Genomic DNA, 13612 nt, shown 5'->3' with positions numbered 1-13612 from the left:
AGTCTGCTAGCTGCAGTAGAATTTCCTGCAGGGCCAGAGTCTGCTAGCTGCAGTAGAGTTTCCTGCAGGGCCAGAGTCTGCTAGCTGCAGTAGAGTTTCCTGCAGGGCCAGAGTCTGCTAGCTACAGTAGAGGATCCTGCAGGGCCAGAGTCTCCTAACTACTGTAGAGTTTCCTGCAGGGCCAGAGTCTGCTAGATACAGAAGAGTTTCCTGCAGGGCCAGGGTCTGCTAGCTACAGTAGAGTTTCCTGCAGTGCCAGAGTCTGCTAGCTGCAATAGAGTTTCCTGCAGGGCCAGAGTCTGCTAGCTACAGTACAGTTTCCTGCAGGGCCAGAGTCTGCTAGATACAGTAGAGTTTCCTGCAGGGCCAGGGTCTGCTAGATACAGTAGAGGATCCTGCAGGGCCAGGGTCTGCTAGCTACAGTAGAGTTTCCTGCAGGGCCAGAGTCTGCTAGATACAGTAGAGTTTCCTGCATGGCCAGAGTCTGCTAGATACAGTAGAGGATCCTGCAGGGCCAGGGTCTGCTAGCTACAGTAGAGTTTCCTGCAGGGCCAGAGTCTGCTAGCTACAGTAGAGTTTCCTGCAGGACCAGAGTCTGCTAGCTACAGTAGAGTTTCCTGCAGGGCCAGGGTCTGCTAGATACAGTAGAGGATCCTGCAGGGCCAGGGTCTGCTAGCTACAGTAGAGTTTCCTGCAGGGCCAGAGTCTGCTAGATACAGTAGAGTTTCCTGCAGGGCCAGAGTCTGCTAGATACAGTAGAGTTTCCTGCAGGGCCAGGGTCTGCTAGCTACAGTAGAGTTTCCTGCAGGGCCAGAGTCTGCTAGATACAGTAGAGTTTCCTGCAGGGCAAGGGTCTGCTAGCTACAGTAGAGGATCCTGCAGGGCCAGAGTCTGCTAGCTGCAGTAGAGTTTCCTGCAGGGCCAGAGTCTGCTAGCTGCAGTAGAGTTTCCTGCACGTCCAGAGTCTGCTAGCTGCAGTAGAGTTTCCTGCAGGGCCAGAGTCTGCTAGCTACAGTAGAGGATCCTGCAGGGCCAGAGTCTGCTAACTACTGTAGAGTTTCCTGCAGGGCCAGAGTCTGCTAGATACAGTAGAGTTTCCTGCAGGGCCAGAGTCTGCTAGCTGCAGTAGAGTTTCCTGCAGGGCCAGTGTCTGCTAGCTGCAGTAGAGTTTCCTGCAGGGCCAGGGTCTGCTAGCTACAGTAGAGTTTCCTGCAGGGCCAGAGTCTGCTAGCTGCAGTAGAGTTTCCTGCAGGGCCAGGGTCTGCTAGCTGCAGTAGAGTTTCCTGCAGGGCCAGGGTTTGCTAGCTACAGTAGAGGATCCTGCAGGGCCAGAGTCTGCTAGCTGCAGTAGAGTTTCCTGCAGGGCCAGGGTCTGCTAGCTACAGTAGAGGATCCTGCAGGGCCAGAGTCTGCTAGCTGCAGTAGAGTTTCCTGCAGGGCCAGGGTCTGCTAGCTGCAGTAGAGTTTCCTGCAGGGCCAGGGTCTGCTAGCTACAGTAGAGGATCCTGCAGGGCCAGGGTCTGCTAGCTACAGTAGAGTTTCCTGCAGGGACAGAGTCTGCTAGATACAGTAGAGTTTCCTGCAGGGCCAGAGTCTGCTAGATACAGTAGAGTTTCCTGAAGGGCCAGAGTCTGCTAGCTGCAGTAGAGTTTCCTGCAGGGCCAGAGTCTGCTAGCTACAGTAGAGTTTCCTGCAAGGCCAGAGTCTGCTAGCTACAGTAGAGTTTCCAGCAGGGCCAGAGTCTGCTAGATACAGTAGAGTTTCCTGCAGGGCCAGGGTCTGCTAGCTACAGTAGAGTTTCCTGCAGGGCCAGAGTCTGCTAGATACAGTAGAGTTTCCTGCAGGGCCAGGGTCTGCTAGCTACAGTAGAGTTTCCTGCAGGGCCAGAGTCTGCTAGCTGCAGTAGAGTTTCCTGCAGGGCCAGGGTCTGCTAGCTGCAGTAGAGTTTCCTGCAGGGCCAGGGTTTGCTAGCTACAGTAGAGGATCCTGCAGGGCCAGAGTCTGCTAGATACAGTAGAGTTTCCTGCATGGCCAGAGTCTGCTAGATACAGTAGAGGATCCTGCAGGGCCAGGGTCTGCTAGCTACAGTAGAGTTTCCTGCAGGGCCAGAGTCTGCTAGCTACAGTAGAGTTTCCTGCAGGACCAGAGTCTGCTAGCTACAGTAGAGTTTCCTGCAGGGCCAGGGTCTGCTAGATACAGTAGAGGATCCTGCAGGGCCAGGGTCTGCTAGCTACAGTAGAGTTTCCTGCAGGGCCAGAGTCTGCTAGATACAGTAGAGTTTCTTGCAGGGCCAGAGTCTGCTAGATACAGTAGAGCTTCCTGCAGGGCCAGGTTCTGCTAGCTACAGTAGAGTTTCCTGCAGGGCCAGGGTCTGCTAGCTACAGTAGAGTTTCCTGCAGGGCCAGGGTCTGCTAGCTACAGTAGAGTTTCCTGCAGGGCCAGAGTCTGCTAGCTGCAGTAGAGTTTCCTGCAGGCCAGGGTCTGCTAGCTGCAGTAGAGTTTCCTGCAGGGCCAGGGTCTGCTAGCTACAGTAGAGTTTCCTGCAGGGCCAGGGTCAGCTAGCTACAGAGAGTCTCCTGAAGAGTCTGCTAGCTACAGTAGAGGCTCTTGGAGGGTCTGATAGCTACAGTAGAGGCTCCTGGAGGATCTCCCAGCGACAGTAGAGTCTCCCGAAGGGTCTGCTAGCTACAGTAGAGTCTCCCGAAGGATCTGCTAGCTACAGTAGAGTCTCCTGCAGGGGCTGCTTGCTACAGTAGATGCTCTATTGAAAGCAGCCGTTTCCAGGCTGTAGCATTGGCCACATGGCTCTGTTATCTATCTGTTTGGGGGCAGTACTGCAGGCCCGGGATGAGGCTTCAGAACGTCAGTGTCCTGTGTTTGTCTCTGTTGTTGTGTAGAGGAGGACTGAGCCTCCACCTCCACAGTCTCATCCTCAGCAGCAGCCCCAGCAGCAGCAGGGTAAAAAGTTCCACCGCACGCTGCCCAAAGACCAGACGCAGCTGCTTTCACTTCAGCACGACCACAGACACAAAAAGAGGGAGCCCCACAAGGCTGCTAGCGCCACGCATAACTGCCCCGCAAATAGCCAGCGCAAAGTGGTAAAGTCCCCTGACCCTCCCCTTTGTCCCACTCCCCCTGTCTCCCTCAGCCCCCCTCCCCGCTACCTCTCTCTGACCCACTGCCCTGTCTCTGTCTGTCCCACCGCCATTTCCGTCTCTCTGTCTGTCCCACTGCCCTGTCTGTCTCTCTGTCTGTCCCACTACCCCGGTCTATCTCTATGCCTGTCCCACTGCACCTGTCTGTCTCTCTGTCTGTCCCACTACCCCTGTCTGTCTCTCTGTCTGTCCCACTTCCCTGTCTGTCTCTCTGTCTGTCCCACTGCCCTCATCTGTCTCTTTGTCTGTCCCACTTCCCTGTCTGTCTCTCTGCCTGTCCCACGGCCCCTGTCTGTCTCTTTGTCTGTCTCTTTGTTTGTCTCACTGCCTCTGTCTGTCTCTCTGTCTGTCCCACTGCCCTGTCTGTCTCTCTCTGACCCACTGACATATCTGTTTCTCTGTCTGTCCCACCTTTCTGTTTGTCTCTCTGCTTGTCCCACTAACCCTGTCTATCTCTATTTCTGTCCCACTGCCCCTGTCTGTCGCTGTCTGTCCTACTTCCCTGTCTGTCTCTCTGTCTGTCTGTCCCACTGCCCCTGTCTGTCTCTATGTCTGACCCACTGCCCCTGTCTGTCTCTATGTCTGTCCCATTGTCCCTCTCTGTCTCTATATCTGTTCCACTGCCCCTGTCTGTCTCTCAGTCTGTCCCACTGCCATGTCTTTCCCTGTCTCACCCATCTTCCTGTTTGTCTCTCTGTCTGTCCCACTACCCCTGTTTATATCTAATGCTGTCCCACTGCCCCTGTCTGTCTCCCTGTCTGTCCCACTGCCCCTGTCTGTCTGTCTGTCTGTCTGTCTGTCTGTCTGTCTGTCTGTCTGTCTGTCTGTCTGTCTGTCTGTCCCACTTCCCTGTCTGTTCCTCTGTCCCACTTTCCTGTCTGTCTCTCCATCTGTCCAACTGCCCCTGTCTTTCTCTATGTCTGTCCCACTGCCCTGTCTGTCTCTCTGTCTGTCCCACTAACATGTCTGTCTCCCTGTCTGTCTCTCTGTCTATCCCACTGCCCTCTCTGTTTCTATGTCTGTCCCACTGCCGTGTCTGTCTCTCTGTCTGTTGACTGTCCCTGTCTGTCTCTCTGTCTGTCCCACTGCCATGTATGTGTCTATGTCTGTCCCACTGCCCTGTCTGTCTCTCTGTCTGTCCCACTATCCTGTCTGTCTCTCTGTCTATCTCACTGCCCTGTCTGTTTCTATGTCTGCCCCACTGACGTGTCTGTCTCTCTCTATGTTGACCCTCCCTGTCTGCCTCTTTGTCTGTCCCACTGCCATGTATGTGTCTATGTCTGTCCCACTTCCCTGTCTGTCTCTCTGTCTGTCCCACTTCCCTGTTTGTCTCTCTGTCTGTCTGTCTAGCGTTGTGTTTGTTTTGGTGGTCATTCATGTCTGATATCCAAGTGTCTCCGTTTTGCGTTATTAGTGATATTTGATATTCCAGTATGCTGTAATACTGTCTGACTCCAGTGTCCAGGTGTCAGGTTCTGACTGCTCTTCCATGTTGCTCAGATGGAGATGGACAGGGTGAAGGTTTCTGACAGCTCTTCCATGTTGCTCAGATGGAGATGGACAGGGTGAAGGTTTCTGACTGCTCTTCCATGTTGCTCAGATGGAGATGGACAGGGTGAAGGTTTCTGACTGCTCTTCCATGTTGCTCAGATGGAGATGGACAGGGTGAAGGTTTCTGACTGCTCTTCCATGTTGCTCAGATGGAGATGGACAGGGTGAAGGTTTCTGACTGCTCTTCCATGTTGCTCAGATGGAGATGGACAGGGTGAAGGTTTCTGACAGCTCTTCCATGTTGCTCAGATGGAGATGGACAGGGTGAAGGTTTCTGACTGCTCTTCCATGTTGCTCAGATGGAGATGGACAGGGTGAAAGTTTCTGACGGCTCTTCCATGTTGCTCAGATGGAGATGGACAGGGTGAAGGTTTCTGACTGCTCTTCCATGTTGCTCAGATGGAGATGGACAGGGTGAAGGTTTCTGACAGCTCTTCCATGTTGCTCAGATGGAGATGGACAGGGTGAAGGTTTCTGACAGCTCTTCCATGTTGCTCAGATAGAGATGGACAGGGTGAAGGTTTCTGACAGCTCTTCCATGTTGCTCACATGGAGATGGACAGGGTGAAGGTTTCTGACTGCTCTTCCATGTTGCTCAGATGGAGATGGACAGGGTGAAGTTTTCTGACAGCTCTTCCATGTTGCTCAGATGGCGATGGACAGGGTGAAGGTTTCTGACTGCTCTTCCATGTTGCTCAGATGGAGATGGACAGGGTGTAGGTTTCTGACAGCTCTTCCATGTTGCTCAGATGGAGATGGACAGGGTGTAGGTTTCTGACAGCTCTTCCATGTTGCTCAGATGGAGATGGACAGGGTGTAGGTTTCTGACTGCTCTTCCATGTTGCTCAGATGGAGATGGACAGGGTGAAGGTTTCTGACAGCTCTTCCATGTTGCTCAGATGGAGATGGACAGGGTGGAGGTTTCTGACAGCTCTTCCATGTTGCTCAGATGGAGATGGACAGGGTGAAGGGTTCTGACTGCTCTTCCATGTTGCTCAGATGGAGATGGACAGGGTGAAGGTTTCTGACTGCTCTTCCATGTTGCTCAGATGGAGATGGACAGGGTGAAGGGTTCTGACTGCTCTTCCATGTTGCTCAGATGGAGATGGACAGGGTGAAGGGTTCTGACTGCTCTTCCATGTTGCTCAGATGGGGATGGACAGGGTGAATGTTTCTGACTGCTCTTCCATGTTGCTCAGATGGAGATGGACAGTGTGAAGGTTTCTGACAGCTCTTCCATGTTGCTCAGATGGAGATGGACAGTGTGAAGGTTTCTGACAGCTCTTCCATGTTGCTCAGATGGAGATGGACAAGGTGAAGGTTTCTGACAGCTCTTCCATGTTGCTCAGATGGAGATGGACAGGGTGAAGGTTTCCGACTGCTCTTCCATGTTGCTCAGATGGAGATGGACAGGGTGAAGGTTTCTGACAGCTCTTTCCATGTTGCTCAGATGGAGATGGACAGGGTGAAGGTTTCTGACAGCTCTTCCATGTTGCTCAGATGGAGATGGACAGGGTGAAGGTTTCTGACTGCTCTTCCATGTTGCTCAGATGGAGATGGACAGGGTGAAGGTTTCTGACAGCTCTTCCATGTTGCTCAGATGGAGATGGACAGGGTGAAGGTTTCTGACAGCTATCAGGCCAACCTGAACAGAGTGCTGACTGCGATGCCCCTCCCCCTGCGTGTCCATACCAGACTGAGCTCTGGGAGCAGCTCCAGCCCCTGTACCCCTGCCACGCAGAGGGCTGCCATACGACAGGTAACGTAGCCCCACCCCCCTGCCGAAACCAGCGTACCCGAACTCCACCAATCAATCAAATCAATCAATATCTTTATTTGCCCCAGTTTGGAAAATCATTATGTATCTACAGTAGTCATATACAAAATGTACTTACAGTGTACATTACATTGATGTAGGACTTCCACAACCATACATACTTAACATTAACACAGTTCTTTTAAACAAGCTGCCAAACATACTCAAAGTAAAGGGTTAGCACACAATTCCGAGAATAGGCATTGCCTCTCTTTATCAGTCACTGTGAATTTAAGATGACAAATCTCTGTAAATGTCATTCTGTTTCTGTTTATTATGAAATTACAATACCTCTTGCAAGACCCTATTGAACAATCAAATGTGTGTCATGGCTTTGAAAATATATTTTGATCATTGCAACATATTTTGTACTCTCCTACAGTTTGTGTCAGCTGTTCTATTGGGAAGGTACAGATGTAGGATCTTAATTTTACCTATATTGTCACAGCAAAAGAATCCTGCAGTAACAGGATTTGAACGTTCAGTTCAGCTGGCAAAAAGTATGCTACATGAAAAGTGCAATACTGTTAAATTTGCACTATGCAGAAATCACTCCACATTTTCCTGGTTGCTAAAGCTATAATAGTTTGCCTATCATTGTACCATCTAAACTGCTGTGAAATATACACATGGCCAAAGGTATGTGGACACCCCTTCAAATTAGTGGATTCGGCTATTTCAGCCACACCCGTTACTGACAGGTGTATTTAATTGAGCACACAGCCATGCGATCTCCATAGACAAACATTGGCAGTAGAATGGTCCGTACTGAAGAGCTCAGTGACATTCAACGTGGCATTGTAATACGATTCCACCTTTCCAACAAGTCAGTTTGTCAAATTTCTGCCCTGCTAGAGCTGCCCCGGTCAACTGTAAGTGCGGTTATTGTGAAGTGGAAATGTCTGGGAGCAACAATGGCTCAGCCGCGAAGTGGTAGGCCACACAATCTCACAGAACGGGACCTCCGAGTACTGAAGCACGTAGCGCGTAAAAATCATCTGTCCTCTGTTGCAAAACGCACTACCGAGTTTCAAACTGCCCCTGGAAGCAACATCAGCACAATAACTGTTCCTTGGGAGCTTCATGAAATGGGTTTCCATGGCCGAGCAGCCACACACAAGCCTAAGATCACCATGCGCAAAGTCAAGCGTTGTCTGGAGTGGTGTAAAGCTCGCCGCCGTTGGATTCTGGAGCAGTGGAAACGCGTTCTCTGGGGTCATTTTTCTTTACTTTGAATTGAAGAATCTCAATTACAGTTTTGATATTATTATTTGTTTTGGTTCTGTCCAGTTGTAAATAAAAAAAATACACATGTGAACACCAACATTTTTTTCAAATTCAACTTATTTTACAAGAAATAGTGAATCGTGCAAGGGTGCCAATATACAGTGCATTCGGAAAGTATTCAAACCCCTTCACTTTTTCCACATTTTGTTAGGTTACATCCTTATTCTAAAATAGATTAAGAAAATCCTCATCAATCTCCACATAATACTCCATAATGACAAAGCGAAAACAGTTTTTTATAAATGTTTTCACATTTTTTACAAACAAAAAATAGAAATACCTTATTTACATAAGTATTCAGACCCAGCCATGAAGTCAAAATAATTGTTCATAGAGCTCCGAGACAGGATAGTGTCGAAAAGCAGATCTGGGGAAGTGTACCAATACATTTCTGCAGCCTTGAAGTTCCCTAAGAACACAGTGGCCTCCATCATTCTTAAACGGAAGAAGTTTGGAACCAACAAGACTCTTCCTAGAGCTGGACACCGGGCCAAACTGAACAATTGGGTGAGAAGAGCCTTGGTCAGGGAGGTGACCAAGAACCCATTGGTCACTCTGATAGAGCTCTAGAGTTTCTCTGTGGAGATGGCAGAACCTTCCAGAAGGACAACCATCTTTGCAGCACTCCACCAATCAGGCCTTTATGGTAGAGTTGCCAGACGGAAGCTACTTCTCAGTAAAAGGCACATGACAGACCGCTTGAGTTTGCCAAAAGGCACCTCTCAGACCATGAGAAACAATATTCTCTGGTATGATGAAACCAAGATTGAACACTGTGGCATGAATGCCAAGTGACACGTCCGGAGGAAACCAGGCACCGCTCATCACCTGGCCAATACCATCCCTACGGTGAAGCATGGTGGTTGCAGCATCATGGTGTAGAGATATTTTTCCGTGGCAGGGACTGGGAGACTAGTCAGGATCGAGGGGAAAGATGAACGGATCAAAGTACAGAGAGATGCTTGATGAAAACCTGCTCCAGACAGCTCAGACTGGGTCAAAGCTTCACCTTCCAACAGGACAATGACCCTAAGCACACAGCCAAGACAACGCAGGAGTGGCTTCAGAACAAGTCTGTGAATGTCTTTGAGTGGCCCAGCCAGAGCCCGGATTTGAACCCGATCTAACATCTCTGGAGAGACCTGAAAATAGCTGTTCAGTGACGCTCCCCATCCAACCTGACAGAGCTTGAGAGGATCTGCAGAGAAGAATGGGAGAAACTCCACAAATGCAGGTGTGCCAAGCTTGTAGTGTCATACACAAGAAGACTCGAGGTTGTAGTCGCTGCCAAAGGTGCAGCGACTACAGTACTGAGTAGAGGGTCTGAATACTTTTGTAAATGTGACATTTCAGTTTTTTACTTTTAATAAATAAGCAAAAATGTCTAAACCTGTTTTTGCTCGTCATTATGGCGTATTGTGTGTAGATTGATAAATGGAATTTTTATTTACTTCCGAATGCACTGTATTTGACCGTGTCTGTATAAATATTCTATGTGCCATCCCAGGTGTGTGCTCAGTGGTTACATAGTTTTCCTTCCTTATACATTACCCAGAACCCTACAACCAAATATTTTCATAACTAACCCAAGATAGACCAGAGCCTGTCGTTTCCAATGGGAGCAAATCATAGTGGGCAGAGCCAAGCACGAGCTAGTGAGATCCTACTGGCGCGTTCTAGCATTTATTTGCATATTTTGGTTAAGGAACACCTACTCTGTTAAGTGCGCATGTACTATAATTCAATTCGCCTTTGCACTCCTTCTAAATATAATTTTTCTAAACTGGCAAAGGCTAAAGTCTACAAAACGCATTCCACTCTGTTACAGATTCTAGTTTTGGAAACAGTAAACTGTATGGAGATCAAATGTTTCATAGATGAGAAAATTAGCAGAATGTCGGCCAAAATCCATCTCACTCCATCTTCTCCCACTGCTGTCCACTGTGCTTCCGTTCCTCACCATATTTGGTAGTGAGTGGAAACGCCAACTGAATGCTTCACATTTAAACATCTGGTTAAATATCTGACTCATTGTTCTATCTGTGCAACAACTACTGCTACTACCTCCTCATTCATATTCCCCATCTTGTCTGTAGTACCTACAGTACTCAGAGGCTCTCTCCCAAATAGTACCTTATTACCTATATATTAAACTTTTAACCAGGGCCCATATGATTGCATGTAATGCACTATGCAGGGAATGCGGTGGCACTTGGGAGGTGACCAATGTGTCACTAAATAAAGTAATCTAACCCAGAGCTGTACGTATCCAAAAATAAATGCCCTGAACTAAACTAAGTCTCAATTTCAGAATGCCAATCTTGGCTCCAGTCGAGACGCCCCTCACAGCAGCTCTATGTCTGACATGGCCACCACTCCCATGTCTCCTACGTTTGATGATGTCTTCTGGGACTTCCCAAGCTCTGTGGAGCACCCACCAAAGGTTGGTCAGACTTAATCGATCTCACATCAGGTGTAACTAAAGGTTTTTGTCTGTCTGTCTGTCTTCCGGTTGTGTGCATGTACAGCACTATATCTGTGAGGTATATGATCTGTCTGTCTGTCTTCCGGTTGTGTGCATGTACAGCACTATATCTGTGAGGTATATGGTCTGTCTGTCTGTCTGTCTGTCTGTCTGTCTGTCTGTCTGTCTGTCTGTCTGTCTGTCTGTCTGTCTGTCTGTCTGTCTGTCTGTCTGTCTGTCTGTCTGTCTGTCTGTCTGTCTGTCTGTCTGTCTGTCTGTCTGTCTGTCTGTGTCTGTCTGTCTGTCTGTCTGTCTGTTGTGTGTATACAGTACCATACAGTGTTCTGTATGTGTGGTGTATATTTGGATCTGAGTGGTGTGTGTTTGTATTTGTGTGGTATGTGTGTGTGGGGTGGGGGAGGGGAGGGTATGTATGTGTGTGTGTTATTGATGCGCGGGTCAGCTGTTTGTTCACCTGCACTCAGTGTTGTGTATTCGTGGATGCCAAGGCAAGCCAGGCTTCCCCAAATATTATAAAATAATGTATCTTTCGTCTCTCTCTGTGTTTTCATCATTTTCTATCAGTTCGCAAGTTGCTGAATCTCACCAGAGAAATCATTTGAGCGAGGGAAACAGCGCCCCTCATTCTCAGTATTTGTAGTCCATGTATCTGATGGTGTTAGGACCAAACGAATATAACATGTTGCTGCCGTAGCATTTGATTGCCAGCAAGCATTTGGCCTACTTTGATTTTAAAAAAAATACATAAAAGAATTAGCCCATCAGCGTTGAGCTGAGCTGAGCTCAACTGTAGGTTGTCCAGGTGCATCAAAACGTTGCCCAAGAGAGGCAAGATTGGATTTTGCTTCACACCATGTTCTGCAGTAGCTAGCTTGCTAAATCGGCTCTTTCCTCAGCAGTGGATGGAGATGGGGATTTGGACATGTGGTTTTGATTTAATTCTCTGTATAGACCAATGATTATGACAGCAATTCTGATCTAACCATAAATGAATATGTTGTGTCACTGGCCTGAGACGATTGATGTTCAATGTAGCCTAGAAAGTTCACATTAACTAGCTAGCTGACTTAGCTGGTTCATTGTTGCTCATGCGAGGAAGTTAGGCTAGCAAGCAAGCATAGGTAGCCTATGACAACAAAACTAAAAGTGTACTGTATGACAGAGCCATAGACTGTTCTTGCCAACATGAAAGAGAGGAGGATGGCATTGGCATTCAACTAGTTTACAGGTAGGGTGAGTAACATTTTTTGTTTTACTTGCACACACACACACACACACACACACCACACACACACACACACACACACACACACACACACACACACACACACAAATCAGTCGCATGGACAGCCACATGACATTTCGCAACAATGATTGCACTAAATAGTTTTTGGTATCTTTAAGTTTGTTTTCAGTGTATTAAACTGAGCATATATAGCCTTTTTGATTTGATAATGTTGAAATGTTGAAATGGTGCTGGAATAACGGAGACAGGGCTCCTGTTGTCTTTGTGCTGACCTGTGGTAACTCCATGGGTATATATCAGTAGTTGTTTAGTAAACTGTTGAAAACATGATCTTGCTTGACCATACTGCAGGTCATAACTATTTGTACATGCAATATTTGCTTTGTGGACTTCAATGGACAGATGTTACTCTCGGGTTTTGTGATGAAACAAATGTATGTGTAACGTAAACTCACTCACTTTTGTACATCGCCTTGGTCTGTACAATTGACCTTATTTTAGCGCCTCATAAACGTAATACTTCCAGATCAACTGTAATGTCAATACCATTGTAAAGCACAATTTCTCCCCTTTCCAACAAAATTAATGACATGACCTTCATGCTGCCCGTTTCTGCATAATTCATGTAGGCAATGCGCTCCGTCGGGTCTTTTTAGAAATGGCGGGTGGGGAAGCGAAACTAATGCATGATAGTGAGAAGGAGAGGAGATGTGTCGATCTGTCCAACTTATCACCTTATCGCCTCTAAAATGTAAATAAAACACTATAAAGAGTTTATATAATGTGTCATTACATACCTATTTGAAGGTTTGTGTCGAATTTGAATCGGGTTTTTAGGGCGGTGCTAAAGTGATCTTCAGAAGTAAACAGCGGCTTTGAAAGTCATGATCGCTAACAGTGATGACGCAAAAAATGACTAGGTATCCCCCCTTACCCCCGTCACTGTCCCTTTCTTGTTTTTAAACGATGAGAGAAGTGCTACACCTGGTGGAGAGAGATTGTAAGACAGAAATAGTTGCTTTATGCATGCTGTACGTTACCGCATGACACGTCACGATGTAACGGAGGGTCAGTTTTTTCTACAATACTATAGAGCCATTACCATGTCGATCAACGCTTGAATAGAAACGTAGTTTACACCCCAGATTTTGAAGTCAACACAGTCCCATTAGTTTTCTTTGTAGCCTCGTCTGAATGTTGTGGTTGCACACATTTGTACGGAATGGGGTGAGTTTACGTTAGTTAAATTTATTCTGTCACTGTGTGACATTTGTCTTTTTGTTGTCCGGCCTTATTGTATATCACGATGGCGTATGAACAAGTGGTTATAGAGCAAACAATGCAATTATCATAACATACTGAAGGTTGTAATATGGCTTTTTCCTGGCTTGGCTTCCTTAGTGATTTTACCCAAGCACCACTACTTCTCGCACCCAGTGTTGCCATGTCCGCAGTTTCCCCGCCAAATTGGGCTACTTTGAAAACGATGTCTCTGGTGAAAATGTATTGGTCGAGGGTTGTAGGTATTTGGGCTAATCTGCACCGCTGCCGCCATGCCATTTCTTATAAAATATATATTTGACTGTGACCTGCTGCTGACTGTCAGGCAGTGATTGGCTGAGTCACGTGAGCGAAAGGAGCGAGATCAGTAAATGCACACGTTGTGACAACTTTTTACCGGTTGTAGGTAGGCTATTTAGATTGTCATCATGGAGACACCTATTTCCACACCTTTTTCCTTAATTAAAACATATTATCACACTAGAACTGATACAAATAAAGAAATAATGCAGACAAAGCACTGGAAAACGACTTTGGGCGCACTAGAGCGCAGTACATAAATCCGCTCGGAGGTGGTTTAACCTGCGTTCTAATGTTGACTGCTTAAAGGAAACGGTATCAAGCAGGGTGGTTTATGCATGCTCAATTCTTGGGTCTCTGGGGCTGCCCGGGTGGAAATGGTAAATGGAAGTTATGGAACTCCCTCACGTGGTTATTTTTATGGGGGAAAGTCCTCAATGAAAGTGACATTTGGCTAATTGTGGAGAATTATACATTTGCCTCTGTTGGCC

The 13612-nt window shown here is 47.5% G+C and overlaps 1 protein-coding gene across 9 annotated transcripts in view; it reads left to right on the top strand.

Annotated features, from left to right (window-relative positions):
• Window positions 1-13612, top strand: part of LOC106611981 (mitogen-activated protein kinase kinase kinase kinase 4) — a 144278-nt gene that overhangs the window by 66335 nt on the left and 64331 nt on the right. For 6 of the 9 annotated variants that reach the window (XR_006771060.2, XM_045724060.2, XM_045724062.2 and 3 more), the window contains exons 15-17: window positions 2898-3098; window positions 6307-6465; window positions 10121-10252. Coding sequence is in view for 8 of the 9 variants with exons in the window: in XM_045724060.2 (XP_045580016.1) it covers window positions 2898-3098; window positions 6307-6465; window positions 10121-10252 (492 nt within the window). In the remaining variant the exon portion in view is untranslated. Of the gene's footprint in view, window positions 1-2897; window positions 3099-4655; window positions 5031-6306; window positions 6466-10120; window positions 10253-13612 lie in introns of those variants that run through there. The other 3 variants (XM_045724061.2, XM_045724063.2, XM_014212724.3) reach the window with 3 other exon arrangements.

Source organism: Salmo salar, chromosome 09 (assembly GCF_965601325.2).
Source record: "Salmo salar chromosome 09, fSalSal1, whole genome shotgun sequence".
NCBI lineage: Eukaryota > Metazoa > Chordata > Actinopteri > Salmoniformes > Salmonidae > Salmo > Salmo salar.
This window is presented reverse-complemented; position numbering and strand designations above follow the sequence as displayed.